At 51.5% G+C, this 12954-nt stretch overlaps 3 protein-coding genes across 3 annotated transcripts; 1 reads left to right on the top strand and 2 right to left on the bottom strand.

The window, feature by feature from the left end:
• Positions 1 to 249: 249 nt before the first annotated feature.
• On the bottom strand, positions 250 to 4905 carry N7506_002707 (putative vesicle-mediated transport protein (Imh1); the record flags this gene model as incomplete). The annotated part of the gene is made up of 5 exons (XM_056952002.1): positions 250 to 734; positions 1206 to 1234; positions 1296 to 4254; positions 4306 to 4732; positions 4780 to 4905. The coding sequence occupies 5 exons, from the start codon at positions 4903 to 4905 to the stop codon at positions 250 to 252; spliced, it is 4026 nt and encodes a 1341-aa protein (XP_056815153.1).
• Positions 4906 to 6020: 1115 nt separating this feature from the next.
• Positions 6021 to 10493, top strand: nte1 (lysophospholipase; the record flags this gene model as incomplete). The annotated part of the gene is made up of 3 exons (XM_056952001.1): positions 6021 to 6175; positions 6231 to 6830; positions 6878 to 10493. The coding sequence occupies 3 exons, from the start codon at positions 6021 to 6023 to the stop codon at positions 10491 to 10493; spliced, it is 4371 nt and encodes a 1456-aa protein (XP_056815152.1).
• Positions 10494 to 11183: 690 nt separating this feature from the next.
• N7506_002705 (MARVEL domain-containing protein) lies at positions 11184 to 11882 on the bottom strand (the record flags this gene model as incomplete). The annotated part of the gene is made up of 4 exons (XM_056952000.1): positions 11184 to 11334; positions 11387 to 11509; positions 11577 to 11680; positions 11736 to 11882. 4 exons carry the CDS (start codon positions 11880 to 11882, stop codon positions 11184 to 11186), a joined length of 525 nt encoding a protein of 174 aa, XP_056815151.1.
• Between the last annotated feature and the right edge of the window lie 1072 nt (positions 11883 to 12954).

Raw genomic sequence — 12954 nt, 5'->3', positions numbered from 1 at the left:
ATTAGTTGAAATGACGTTGCGTCTCAGGCTTTCAACCCTCTGTCATCAGAATCAGTCTATAGAATATTTTGAATAATGTTGGGAGCTTGACAGCTCTACTCCGTAGTACATGTACAGATACAGGTACAGTATGCCCTGCTCTGGGGTGCTGCGCATGATCGCGGCTTAGTGCATCGATCGCGATGATCTCATTTCGATCCTTCATGATCGGCCAATTCAACCAGGCAAATCAACTCCAGATCGCATGCCCTAAACACCCTCGGCCAACTTGGTCAAAGCATCTCCCTCGACCATCATCTTCATCCACTCATCCATACCCTTAGCACCCACTTGCTCGTAGAAGCGAATGCTAGGCTCGTTCCAGGTGAGCACACTCCACTCAAGTCTCCGTCCGGAAGCCTCCAGAACCTGCTTAGCAAGGTATTTGAGCAGCTTGAAGCCGTAGCCGTGACCCCGCGCGCTGGGCTGTACATATAGATCTTCCAGGTAGATACCGGGAGCGGAGCGCCAAGTGGAGTAGTTGTAGAAGTAGAGGGCCATGCCGACGGGGATTGGGTCGGGCTTCTCGGTGGTGGGCGGCGGGGTGATGAGGGCCGTGTAGACAGCACCGCGGCGAGGTGGGGTATCGGGGAAAGAAAGGGTGGCTAGGAGGGACTCTTCGGTGGCTTCGACTTCATGAAGGGCCTTTTCGTAGTCCGCGAGCTCGCAGATGAATTGGAGGATGAGTGGGACATCTACAGCTGTTAGCGGGGGTCCGAGTGATGATGCTATACAGTTGACAGCTTCCAAGCTCTCAATCTTCAGTTCAACCACTCACCCTCGGGTGTCGCAAGACGAATAGTAGGTTGGTCGGCCATTGTAGCGTTTGAAAGGGGACGAATGTAATCCATTGCGAAGTCTGGGACATGCTCCATAAATAAAAAGAGTGACTGCGCCCTGCGGACTACATGCTTCACATACTATCCCCAATCAGGAAATTACCTCCACTGCTCTTTCCATTTACCTTCTCGCCTTGGCAACTAAACGCTCTACAGTCTACTTAGCTCTCACCATTCAATACTGCTTTCTAGCTTGGGAACTTTTGAAATAGATGAAAATCTACCTGGACAACCGATAGCCGTCTGGTGGGGCCATTTCGGAAGTCGTCAAAGGGAAAATGCATTATGGTCAATGATATTGTACAGTAGGGTATAAACGCCAATCACTTGGACATGATGGCAGACATCCACTTTTGCTCGTCGGTACTATGATTTGTTAGCAATACTTCTTGAGTATTGACGTAGGGGGTGGCTTACCGATCGAAGTGTAGCAACATGCCCAAGACAGGAATGAGCTGCTTCTGGTAATTCTTATCTCGCTGTTCCAAGAATTGAAGTAGGACGTTCTTCAGGTACATGTAATCAATAGAAGCGTTGCTGGGCGGGCCGACTGGAGTCTCGCTTCTGCCGGGCGATGCGACTGCCCGACGAGACCCAGAGTCGATAGAGGAGCGCGAGGACTGCCGACCTGTGGGAGAACCACGCAAGCGTACATCCTCTCCAAGGGTCTTGTGAGACCGTCGAAGCTTCTCCAATCGACTGTTCGTCTCTTCGACAGAACGGCGGAGCTCCGCCTTGTCCTTTTCGAGGTCACGAACCTGCTTCTCACTTTCATCCAGTGCTTCACGAAGGCCTGCCATGGCCTGCCGAATCTCTGTCACTTCTTGGGAAGACTGCTCAGAGGCCGACTCGAGCTCATCACGGCGGCGACGCCAATCCTTTTGAGATTGCTCGAGGTCTTCCTTATCTTGCTCTGCCGTACGAAGAGCTCTTTCGGCCTCGCGGACCTTGGCCTTGAGTTCCTCCATTTCGCGAGCACGACGTCTACCCGTGGTGCTAGCTTCATCTTCGGCACGGTCTCGCTCTTCGATAGCAGCTTCCATGCGCTCCTTGAAATCTCGAACCTTCGACTCTGAGCGACCCTCGATGTCATTCAACAAGCGACGCATGGTTTCTCCTTCGCGGGTCCGCTCACTCAACAAACGGTGAGCATCAGCCAGCTCCTCGTCCAAACTCTCGCACCGTTCGCGAGCCTCCTTCATTTGCATCGCAACTTCGCCGGTCTGATCACGCATGCTGTTCATCAAGCTTTGGGCACTGCTATGCTGGGCGGTTTTGAGTTGAATTTCTTCCCGAAGGCTCGACAGCTCCTTGTTCTGCTGGGAAATTTGCTCCTCCAGCTCTCGTGCCTTGGTACGAATGCTCTTTAGTCCATCCTGGGCCTTAGAAAGATCACCAGAGATTTTTTCACGGGCGTTGATGGCATCTTGCTTTTTGCTCTCCGCAGAACGAAGGTTAGACTGGGTGACTGTGAGGTTCTCCTCGGCCTTTAAGCGGCTGTCGGTCTCCTGTCGAATCTTTTTGTTCAGGGTGCCCACTTCAGTCTCGCGCTCGGAGATCTTCGATTTCGCGCTCTTCAGCTCAGCACGCAGGTCCTCGTGTTTACCCTCGAGGGTTTTGAGATCCGAGTTTTTGGTGTTGAGGGTCTCTTTCAGAGTCTTCAGTTCTGTGGCCTCGGCACGTAGGTTACGCAGCTCGGGCTGAACCTTTTGAAGGGTTTCACGTAGATCTGTGAGATCTTTGAATCGGGTGGTCGCTAGCTGCTGCGCGGCAGAGAGATCAGTCTCTAGGCTAGCGGAGCGGACCTTGAGGGTCTCGAATTCTTCTTTCAGAGAAGAGTGCACCTTTTCCGAATCAGCTGAGCTCGAAGCGTTAGTGGTACGAAGTTCGACAAGTTCCTTCTCCAGCTTCTGGATGGTTTCTTCGAGGGCAGACTTCTCTGCGGAAAGCTCCTTGATCTTGTCCTTTGCGGTAACATGCTCCTGGCCGAGGTTGACGAGGTCATCACGTAGCGACTCAATCTCTTCCTTCAGATCCTCCTCGCCCTTCAGCTTTGAGCTAAGGCGGTCAATTGCAGCCTCCTTCTCAGACAGTTGCTGCGAGAGAGATTCAATTTTTTCCTTCAGTTCATTCAATTCGTTGGTGGCCGGTGCAGATGTCTCTTGAACTGGCTGCTCTGCTGGGGCAGTCTCGGCCTGCTTAGCAGGCTCCTCTGCCTTGCCGCCCTTCTTCTTCTTTTTGTTTTTCTTCTTTCCGCCGCCACCGCCGCCGGCAGCAGAAGTAGCCTGGGCAGGCTGCGGCTCATCTTGAGCTGGCGCGGGGAACGAAACAACAGGCGCAGATTCTTCCTTGGCAGGTGTGAGGCTCTTGATGATCTCCTCGAAGTCGGCTGCATCGCCAGCGAGAACCTTCTCTTTGGCGGATAACCACGCAGAGTTGTCCTTCAGGTTCTCATCAACAAAGTCGCAGACGTCCTTGTGCTTCGCAGATCTATCAGAAATCTCCTTGTTCTCAGTCTTCAGATTAGAGATTGTGGATTCCGTATCTTGGAGTTGGGACTTCAAGCCGTCAACTAGACCCTGGAGCACGGTGAGCTTCTTCTCGTTGGAAGTCTTCTCCTCCTTGGCTGTCGCTAGCTGGGCAACCAGCTCGGGATTTGGCTCTTCCTTTCCGGATGTCTCCTTCTGAAGTTTCTCAATTTCCTGGCTCTTTTCCTTCAGTTGCGACTTCAATTTCTCGACCTCCGATGCTGTTGATTCAAGAGATGTTTCGGCGGTGGCGAGCTTAGCTTTCAGGTCATCGACATCCGCGTTCTTGGAAGACCGCAGGGTCTCGATCTCGGCATCTAGCTTATCCTTGGTCTCGCGCAACTCCACGAGCTCGCGGGTGGCAGTCTCCAAGTTCTGCACCATGCCTTCGGTCGACTCACGGGTGACCGACATGTCGCGCTTGAGCCTTTCCACCTCGGTCTTGAGATTATCAACCTCTTCTTGTTTTCCCTTGAGCTCGTCTTCCAGCCGGGGGACTTCGTTCTCGTAGGAGAAGAACTCCTCGCTGGTCTCCGCCTCGTCCTTCTGGTCGCTTTCCTTGGTCTCTGACTCTGACTTCTTCTCCTTCAAGCCAGTGACTTCGTCTAGAGCCTCTCGGGTGGCTTTCTCTGCTTCTTCGAACTTCTTCTTGAAGTCTTCTCGCTCCCCAGTGACACGCTTCAGCTCCTCCATGACCATGTCGCTTTTCAAAGTAGACTGGTTGAGGTATTCGGTGAATGCTTTCGGCTCGCCGATCGAAGTCAGCGGGGTGTTTTCGCGCAGGGCGGCTTCGAACGGTTCGATGGAGAGGACGCGCGAGTGGGCCATGCGATATGCCTTGAGCAATTCTGTCCCTGTCAGTATTTCGTTTCTCTGGACCGATTTAGGCAGGCACATACCATGGTATCGCGACTCCAACTTATCGAGTCGTCGGAGCTTTGCCCGAACATCAGGCGGAAGCTCCGTTGTTGTCTCCTTCTCCTTGGACTCTTGCTCCGGGGCCTCCTTCTCCGGGGCGTCTGCGGGTTTGCTTCCCATATCTGCGGTCTCTTCGTTGCTTCCTTCCGACGCAGCGCCTGGTGTATCTAGTTGAGGGGTCGCGGCACGACTGGATTCATCGTCGTCCCCGATGGTGAACTCGGCCTCAAACTCTTTGGGGTCTGGTCCTCGCACGGGGGTGCCAGTGTTCCGTCTCGGGCGGGTGCGCTGACCTGAGGAAGAACTGGGCGGACGACGGGCGGAATTGGAGCGGGAGATGTTATCTTGAGCGGTCTTTTGGCGGGCTTGTTCCTCTGCGATACGAGAGTCGATGGCGTCGCGGAGGCGCTGTGTTTGGGTTAGTTGGGACGCAAGGCGCAAGGGAGATTTCTCACCTGAAACATCGCCGCGGGTTGAATAGAAACCACCAAATGAAAAAGCGCAAGAACACTAGCGACGGTGTTGACCAGAAAAATGAAGAAGATAAGCAGTTGGCCACGGACGGGCGTGAGGGGGAGCATTGGTTGGAAAAGGGCCAAGGCGGAACTGCCATGTGGTCTTCCCGTGAACGGCGCCGAGTTGACCGTGGACCGCATTCACTGGCTACAGTCTTTGTTTATATTAGTACCTGTTCTATTTTAATTAGGTGGTCTAATATAAAGAGATTTAATTCTGTATCATAGCAGACATTATCGCTCTTATTTACCCCGGATTCTCATGTTAATCTAAAATTCTAGTTCAGCCCTAGGGATTATATATACCAGGTGTGTAGTACACCCATGAAAACCCCCAAAGAAAATAATTAGAATTAAAAAATGTATATATTATTTCAAGCCTATAAAGACACCGAGCTACTATTTTACATAAATCTATATTATGAGTTTAAAAAAAGAAAAGGTATGAAGTATAAGTTCTGTGTGTACAGATCAATGATGTACCTATGATAGTACAGGATAGACTCATGTCACAAAAATGCAGTGGGAGTCAAAAAGCTTAAAACCACCTGGGCCTAGATACCCGCAGAGATGTGGCAGATTTCCACAGGAACAGTAAATATACCAAGTTCCAAGGTTGACATCACTGTGGAGTGCTAAAGACAAGGCTATAATAGCCGTAGCACTGACGTAGGGTGGATTAAGACTGGGAACAAAACAAGGCCAAAGGATCCCACTCAAATATGCAGAGATCAATACTTCGTATAGAGAAATATAAAGAAACATAAAAGAAATAGATACAAAATGAAAATACCTACAATTCAAAGGCGTATGATTTGACGATCACGGGGAACCGTTTAACGTTCACCTGCCAAGGTTGCATTTGAGACCTCGGGCTAATGCATCTCTCCTCACCACTCCTCCACCCACCGGTGAAAGAGCTCACACGTTGCCAATGATTTGATCAACCTGCCCGAAAAAAGACCCTTTGGGTTTGGTTGCTCCCCTCTTAGCGCTGGGTTTGGGTTCATCTCATTTGAGCCTTGGAAACAAAGCGGAGCACCTCCATTCTTGTTTCGGCCATGGCTGGCCTAGCCCCATCCCTCGCCCTGAGCCTAACGGCACCTTCATCTTCGCAGCTTGCAGCTTCTAGCGCTGCTGCCGCTTCTACCTTCACCTCGTTCCCTCCAACTCCTTCAACCATGGCGGGGTGGATCGGCTGGGTGTTTACCCTGGTCTTCCATACAATCCCGAGCCTGCTGTACTGGTTCATTACCTTTGCGACCATTACGCTGCCCACATGGTTGTTTACGCTATTTTCCATGAGCCTGACCTTCACCATGAATTTCACCACCATGTGAGTACTTTTGCAAAATGCGCGCGGGGAAATGTGACTGACCCGCAAACTTCAGAATGTTGATTGCTCTCATGCTGGTCTCCACCGTTGGCTGGTTCATTCGATATCGCTTCCTCAACATGTACAGCCGCTTGCCCCCGGAGCCCCAGCGCAAGGAAGCCCAGATCGACCTGTTCCCCGATATCCAGGAAGGCGATTCCAAGCCAGGACTCGCCAATTACCTCGATGAATTCTTAAGTGCCATCAAAGTCTTCGGTTACCTTGAACGACCCGTGTTTCACGAATTGACGCGGACAATGCAGACGAGGAAGTTGATTGCGGGGGAAACTCTCATGCTAGAGGAGGAGAAGGGGTTTTGCTTGGTGGTGGATGGTCTTGTCCAGATCTTTGTGAAATCAATGCGTGAGGGGAAGGCTGGCTCCTCGGAGAATTTACACATGGAAGATGCGTCGTCGGGTGAGGATGAAGGTCACAGCAACGGCCGACAGGGCTATCAGCTCCTGACCGAGGTCAAGAACGGCGCGTCGATGTCGTCTCTGTTCTCCATCCTCCAGTTGTTCACTGAAGACATCGAGCTCCGCAATTCGCAAAGCCATGCCTCCATGGCATCTACGCCCGTGCGGGGGGGCAGACACCAATTCCGGACGCTTTTCCAGTCAGCCCGAGCTCCGGTGTGATCAACAGTCCTATCTCTACCGTCAGAGATGCCGGCGATCTGAACAACGCAGCTCAATCCAGTGAATCATTACCACCTGTTCCCCCGTTGAATCTGGGAGAAAGTCATCCCATGCATGGGCGTCGCACCCACTCTCAGACCCCGCAGCCAGAGGCCAATGAAAAAGCACATGCTCAAAAGAAACGTCGCAAGTCGGTGCATCCGGACATTGTTGCTCGAGCTACCGTGGATACGACGATTGCCATCATCCCGGCGAGCGCATTCCGCCGCCTTACCAGGGTTTACCCCCGGGCAACAGCGCATATTGTCCAGGTGATTCTCACGCGTCTCCAGCGCGTCACATTCGCCACAGCCCATTCATACCTCGGACTCACTACGGACGTGCTAGGGATTGAACGGCAAATGTCTAAATTCACCTCTTGGGACCTTCCCAACAACCTCCGCGGAAGCGCTTTGGACCGGTTAAAAGACAAATTCACCCGAGAGCGAGACCGTTTAGGACCGGAAGAAGTTGGGAAAGGCATTGCTCTTCATAATCCCTACGCCGGTCTCAGGCGGCGCTCGAGCAGCACCTTACGGAAGGAGGCGGCTTTGCACGCGAAGGTTGCCAATGACCGCCCTCTGGCTCCTCTCACTCCGCAAAGGTCACCACCACCAGCATTTGTCGACAGAGAACAAGCAGGTGTTAGTCCTGGAGATCTGTTGTCGACAATACAGCTTTCCAGATTCGGGCCACGATATGACCAATTGGCGCCGCGCATCCAGACCCCCCTCACCGAAAGAGAGCAGCCCCAATTCCTACCGGCTAATCTGAATGGTCGACCTACTTCAACCTTCCAGCGAAAAGAATCTGTTGACGAGGACGCCTTGTTCAGGGAGTCGATACTTGACTGTATCATGAAGGGAATAGGGCTTGACGAAAACCCACGCGATGCTGTGCGTAAGGGTAGTCATTCGGGCGATGCATCACCCAGACTACTTTCTTTCGACAACCGTCGCCAGAAGGCAGTCTTCTCGAACGCTTTTGGCTTCATGGATCCCTATGAAGCATCTGGCGATGGCGAATCCGAATCCATGACCTCTATGTCAGTGACGAGCGCGGGTGGGACTTCGCCTGTCCTGAATCTTAGAGAAGAGCTGCGTCACGACATTGAAGTGGTCTACTTCCCGCAAGGTTCAGTTCTTGTGGAGCAGGGTGAGCGCCATCCTGGTCTTTACTATGTCATCGACGGATTTTTGGATGTGGGTATCCCAGCGGACGAGAAAGACGACATACTCATTGGGTCATCCCATGGAACGGCCTCTCAAGCACAGGAAGATCTGTTCCCGAAGCTGAGACGAACCACAACAGCATCATCGCGCGCTTCAGGCGCAACAGGTGGCGGTGATTCTCGACGGAAGACGCAGTATCGCAAATCGCTCTATATGATCAAACCCGGCGGTATCCAAGGTTACGTTGGTGCGCTTGCATCCTATCGTTCGTACACCGATGTAGTGGCCAAGACGGATGTCTATGTTGGATTCCTCCCCCGAGCCTCTCTGGAGAGGATTGCGGACAGACACCCCGCTGCTCTATTGACCCTGGCGAAGCGACTCACCCGACTCCTCCCACGATTGCTGCTTCATATTGACTTTGCACTTGAGTGGGTTCAAGTCAATGCAGGACAAGTCATTTATCACCAAGGAGATGAAAGTGATGCCATATATCTTGTTCTGAATGGTCGTCTGCGGTCTGTTCTTGAAGGATCAAACGGCAAAATGACGGTTATCGGGGAGCACGGGCAGGGCGAGAGTGTCGGTGAACTTGAGGTCATGACTGAGTCCACGAGACCATCTACCTTGCATGCGATCCGAGAAACAGAACTAGCCAAGTTCCCGCGATCACTTTTCAACAGCCTCGCACAGGAGCACCCTGGCATCACGATTCAGGTATCAAAACTCATTGCGCAGCGTATGCGGGACTTGGTCGAACATCCTCTGTCCGAGAAGGGTATCGAGCAGGGGAGTGCCGCTGGTGTTCAAACTGCAACCTCAACCGTCAATCTCCGCACTGTAGCTATTCTTCCCGTCATGGCTGGTGTACCTGTCGTGGAATTCGGAAATAGGCTTCTACACGCGTTGCACCAAATAGGTGTGACTCGAGGTGTCACGTCGCTCAACCAAGCGGCAATTCTGAACCACTTAGGTCGGCACGCCTTCAGCAAGATGGGAAAGCTCAAGCTTTCTCAGTATTTGGCCGATCTGGAAGAGAAATATGGAATGGTCTTGTACATCGCTGACACCAACGTGAACGCACCATGGACTCAGACTTGTATCGCGCAAGCTGATTCCATCTTGCTGGTGGGACTCGCAGAGTCTTCGCCTAGAATTGGTGAATATGAGAGATTCCTGCTAGGCATGAAAACGACGGCTCGCAAGGAACTTGTACTTCTGCATGCAGAACGATACTGCTCACCTGGACTCACGCGGGAATGGCTGAAGAACCGTGTTTGGATTAACGGCGGCCATCATCACATCCAGATGGCTTTCCGCTCAACCACAGAACCTTCACACCCACCAAGTAAGAAATTCGGTACTGTTCTCAAGCAACGCGTGCAAATCCTGCAAGCCGAGATTCAAAAATACACTTCGCGACGGGCTCAACAAACCCCGCTCTATTCTTCCCAATCCGCATTCAAGGGTGATTTCCATCGACTGGCACGGCGTCTGTGCGGCAAGTCTGTGGGCCTTGTATTAGGTGGAGGAGGAGCACGGGGTATCGCGCAAGTTGGTGTGATCAAAGCACTTGAAGAAGCCGGGATACCAATTGATATCATTGGTGGCACGTCGATCGGCTCTTTCATTGGAGCACTGTATGCGCGTGATGCCGATGTTGTTCCTATGTACGGTCGAGCCAAGAAATTCTCTGGACGCATGGGCAGTATGTGGCGATTTGCACTGGATTTGACCTATCCGACAGTCTCCTATACCACAGGTCATGAGTTCAACCGTGGAATCTTCAAAACCTTTGGCGATAGCCAGATCGAAGATTTCTGGTTGGAGTTCTATTGCAACACGACCAACATCAGTCGATCCCGCATTGAGTATCACTCGTCTGGCTACGTCTGGCGGTATGTTCGTGCATCAATGTCTCTCGCTGGCCTCATTCCTCCGATCTGTGACGAAGGTAGTATGCTGCTAGACGGTGGCTACATTGACAACTTGACTGTTGCACACATGAAGAGTCTTGGAGCAGACGTTATCTTCGCCGTTGACGTCGGTTCCATCGACGACACGACACCGCAAGGGTTCGGCGATTCACTCTCGGGCTTCTGGTCGGTGTTGAACCGCTGGAACCCATTCTCCTCCCTCCCGAACCCACCAACCTTGTCTGAAATCCAAGCAAGATTAGCATACGTCTCATCAATCGACAACCTCGAGCGCGCAAAGACCATGCCAGGGTGTGTCTACATGCGACCACCCATCGACCCGTACGGAACCTTGGACTTCGGCAAGTTCGACGAAATCTACCAAGTCGGTTACGCTTATGGCCGAGAAGTTCTCGAGCGCCTACGCAGCGAAGGCTCCTTGCCCATCCCGGAAGAAACCGAAGAAAAGCGCAAACTCCAGCGAACAATGGCACCTCGCAGAGCCAGTATATAACCCGTTCCTCCCCTCCATCGCTATTTGCATGGTCAGAGACAATCCCACGATTTCTGTTTTAGTATGCGGCGTTCAACACTGCATGCGAACTTGTTTTTCTTTTCGCGCGAGATACCTACTCATGTTTTGTCTTGCTCCCAACCTGTGAATAGCTGATATAGTACTAGAGCCCGGTACTGCCGGTAACAATCATACTTTTGACCTAGACGATCACACTGGAACATCTTGCTAGTTTCCCGAAGATACAGGTTTCAGCCACACTAGACTAACTAATAGGGCGGAAACCACTTGCAAGGTTGGCGCTCCGGTGGAGATTGACAGGTTCACCTTTCTGCACAAGCTCTACAGTCAAAGACCACCTGGGTGCGGCTGATGGTATTCTTACCCCGAGAAACGAGCGGGGTGAGACTTCTAAGTTTGAATGGAGCAGAAGCTTGCGAGGCTTGGAACAATGTAGAATCATTAAGTGATTAGAATACTATGTCATAAGAAATCAACACGAAGGAGTATCCCGATACATCACAGACAGAACGCAAAAGGCTATATCTGACAAGTCCCCATTCAAAAACAAATCCACAACACCATATGTGCAATCCAGCTGCTATCGAACCCAATTATAACAAAATTAGAAACCCAGCGTTACTCCACATGGTATTCATAGGTCTCATTTGCTTTGATACATGGCTTTCCTTAGATAGCCGCGGGAGTGGCAGCTGGTGCGTCAAGAGGCTGACGAGGTCCGACCTCCTTGTCTGTAACGACAGGCTGACGAGTGACGGTCTCCTTACGATGGGCCCACAGAGCAGCGACCTCAAGGAACATGCCGAAGAAGGTGAACACACTGTGATAGTGTTAGATGCTAGGCCAGATAGATATCAAGAAAGCTAACTCACAAAGCGAGGAAGATGAAGGCCTCGTTGGCCTTCTTGCGCTTGCAGCCAACGCCGGCTGGGGAGCTGAAGTAGCAAGCTCTGGTACTGTAGTCTTGCGCAGAGAAGATGAAAGAGGTCAACCACCTGGAATTGAAATGTCAGTATATGCAGTGAAAGAAGAGCCTTGGATGTGAGTGGAGACTCAACGTACAGATAAGAGAAGACGATGTCGATAGCAAGCACGAATCGGCTCAGTGCACGAGGCAGGAAGGGCGAGATGAAGCCCGGGAGAAAAAAGACGACCGAGAGAACAGCCTTTAGAGTTGTTAGCTTGCCCTGGACACTATGGAGGGTTAGAATGGCCACGTACAATAACTTCTTGGTACAATATATGTTGACCTCGTGGGCCATGGTGAATGAAGTGTGCAGTCAACCCCATGACGATGACAGAACTAGTCCATTGCAGAACACGGCTGCCCAGCTGCATGGGACGAGCGATGGCTGATGAGAAAGCCATTGTGCAGGAGGGTTCCAAAGTTATAAAGATTGGGTATACAAGGATGAGGATATTTGAGGGAAAAGTTCACGGTACACAGACAGAAAAATGAATTGATAGAGGATCAGAGTGAAATGAGCGTCGCCCAGCAGACTGGGAGATAGGCCTTTATATCCCAGGACCACCTCAACGACCCAAGCAGCCGGGCCACATCAACAGACAACAGTCAAATCAGGCTAGCGCCAAGTATGATGCAACAAGGCTCATCACAGTCCGAAGCCAGGGCCAGCAAGGACGAAAAACAAGAATGTCCGAGCGATTCCCCAGATGCGTCATGGTCTCTGCAATCATACGAGTACTCCGTACTTCTAGGCCGTATTTCAACTCGGTCCCGAATTATTGAAATTGATCTTGTAGCTCTTGTAAGACCCGGCTCATAATGTCGTACCTTGCTGTGTAGCTAGATATTCGTATTTGATCACACACCAGGTTGTTTTGATTTCCATGAAGCCAGCAATTTCGTTGAAGCCAGAGCTTCAACGTCGAGGGATCGGCGATGTCACGGAAAGCAAGGAGCTACTAGCTCGGCTCAACCATTTCAAGACAAAACAAAAGTCCAGTTGGCTCGCAAGAGACCAAGGCCTTGATCGACGTTTGGTAATGAAGCACCAATGAAAATAGAAGAGAGCAGAGTATATCACACCACGACTGCATAAAGGGCGCATCAAGACCAACCAGCAAGCAACAACGAGCTCGGCGATCATCTGCAGCAACACCCAATAGCGGGGTCCTCCCTGCATGGACCATGATCGACGGTGGCATCAGCCTTATTTCTGGTACGGAGTACTTGTAGAAGTCATTCAGGGATAACAGCATCCCTTGGACACCGAGAACAGATTGTATAGAAGTAAGACAGCGCGGAAGTTTGTCGAAATCGAAACGAAATGCCAGTCGCCACATGTGCAACTTGGGAAGGGGAGGTTATTCGCTCATGCATGTCCAACTCGACTGATCATGTTGTGCGAACGCTAGAGGTAGTTCCGACTTAACCGAGAACAATCGCCCTGGAGGTGCTTTGGTATTGAGTGACAAG

This window comes from Penicillium brevicompactum, assembly GCF_028827555.1.
Source record: "Penicillium brevicompactum strain IBT 35665 chromosome Unknown utg000001l_segment0_segment1, whole genome shotgun sequence".
Lineage (NCBI taxonomy): Eukaryota > Fungi > Ascomycota > Eurotiomycetes > Eurotiales > Aspergillaceae > Penicillium > Penicillium brevicompactum.
This window is presented reverse-complemented; position numbering and strand designations above follow the sequence as displayed.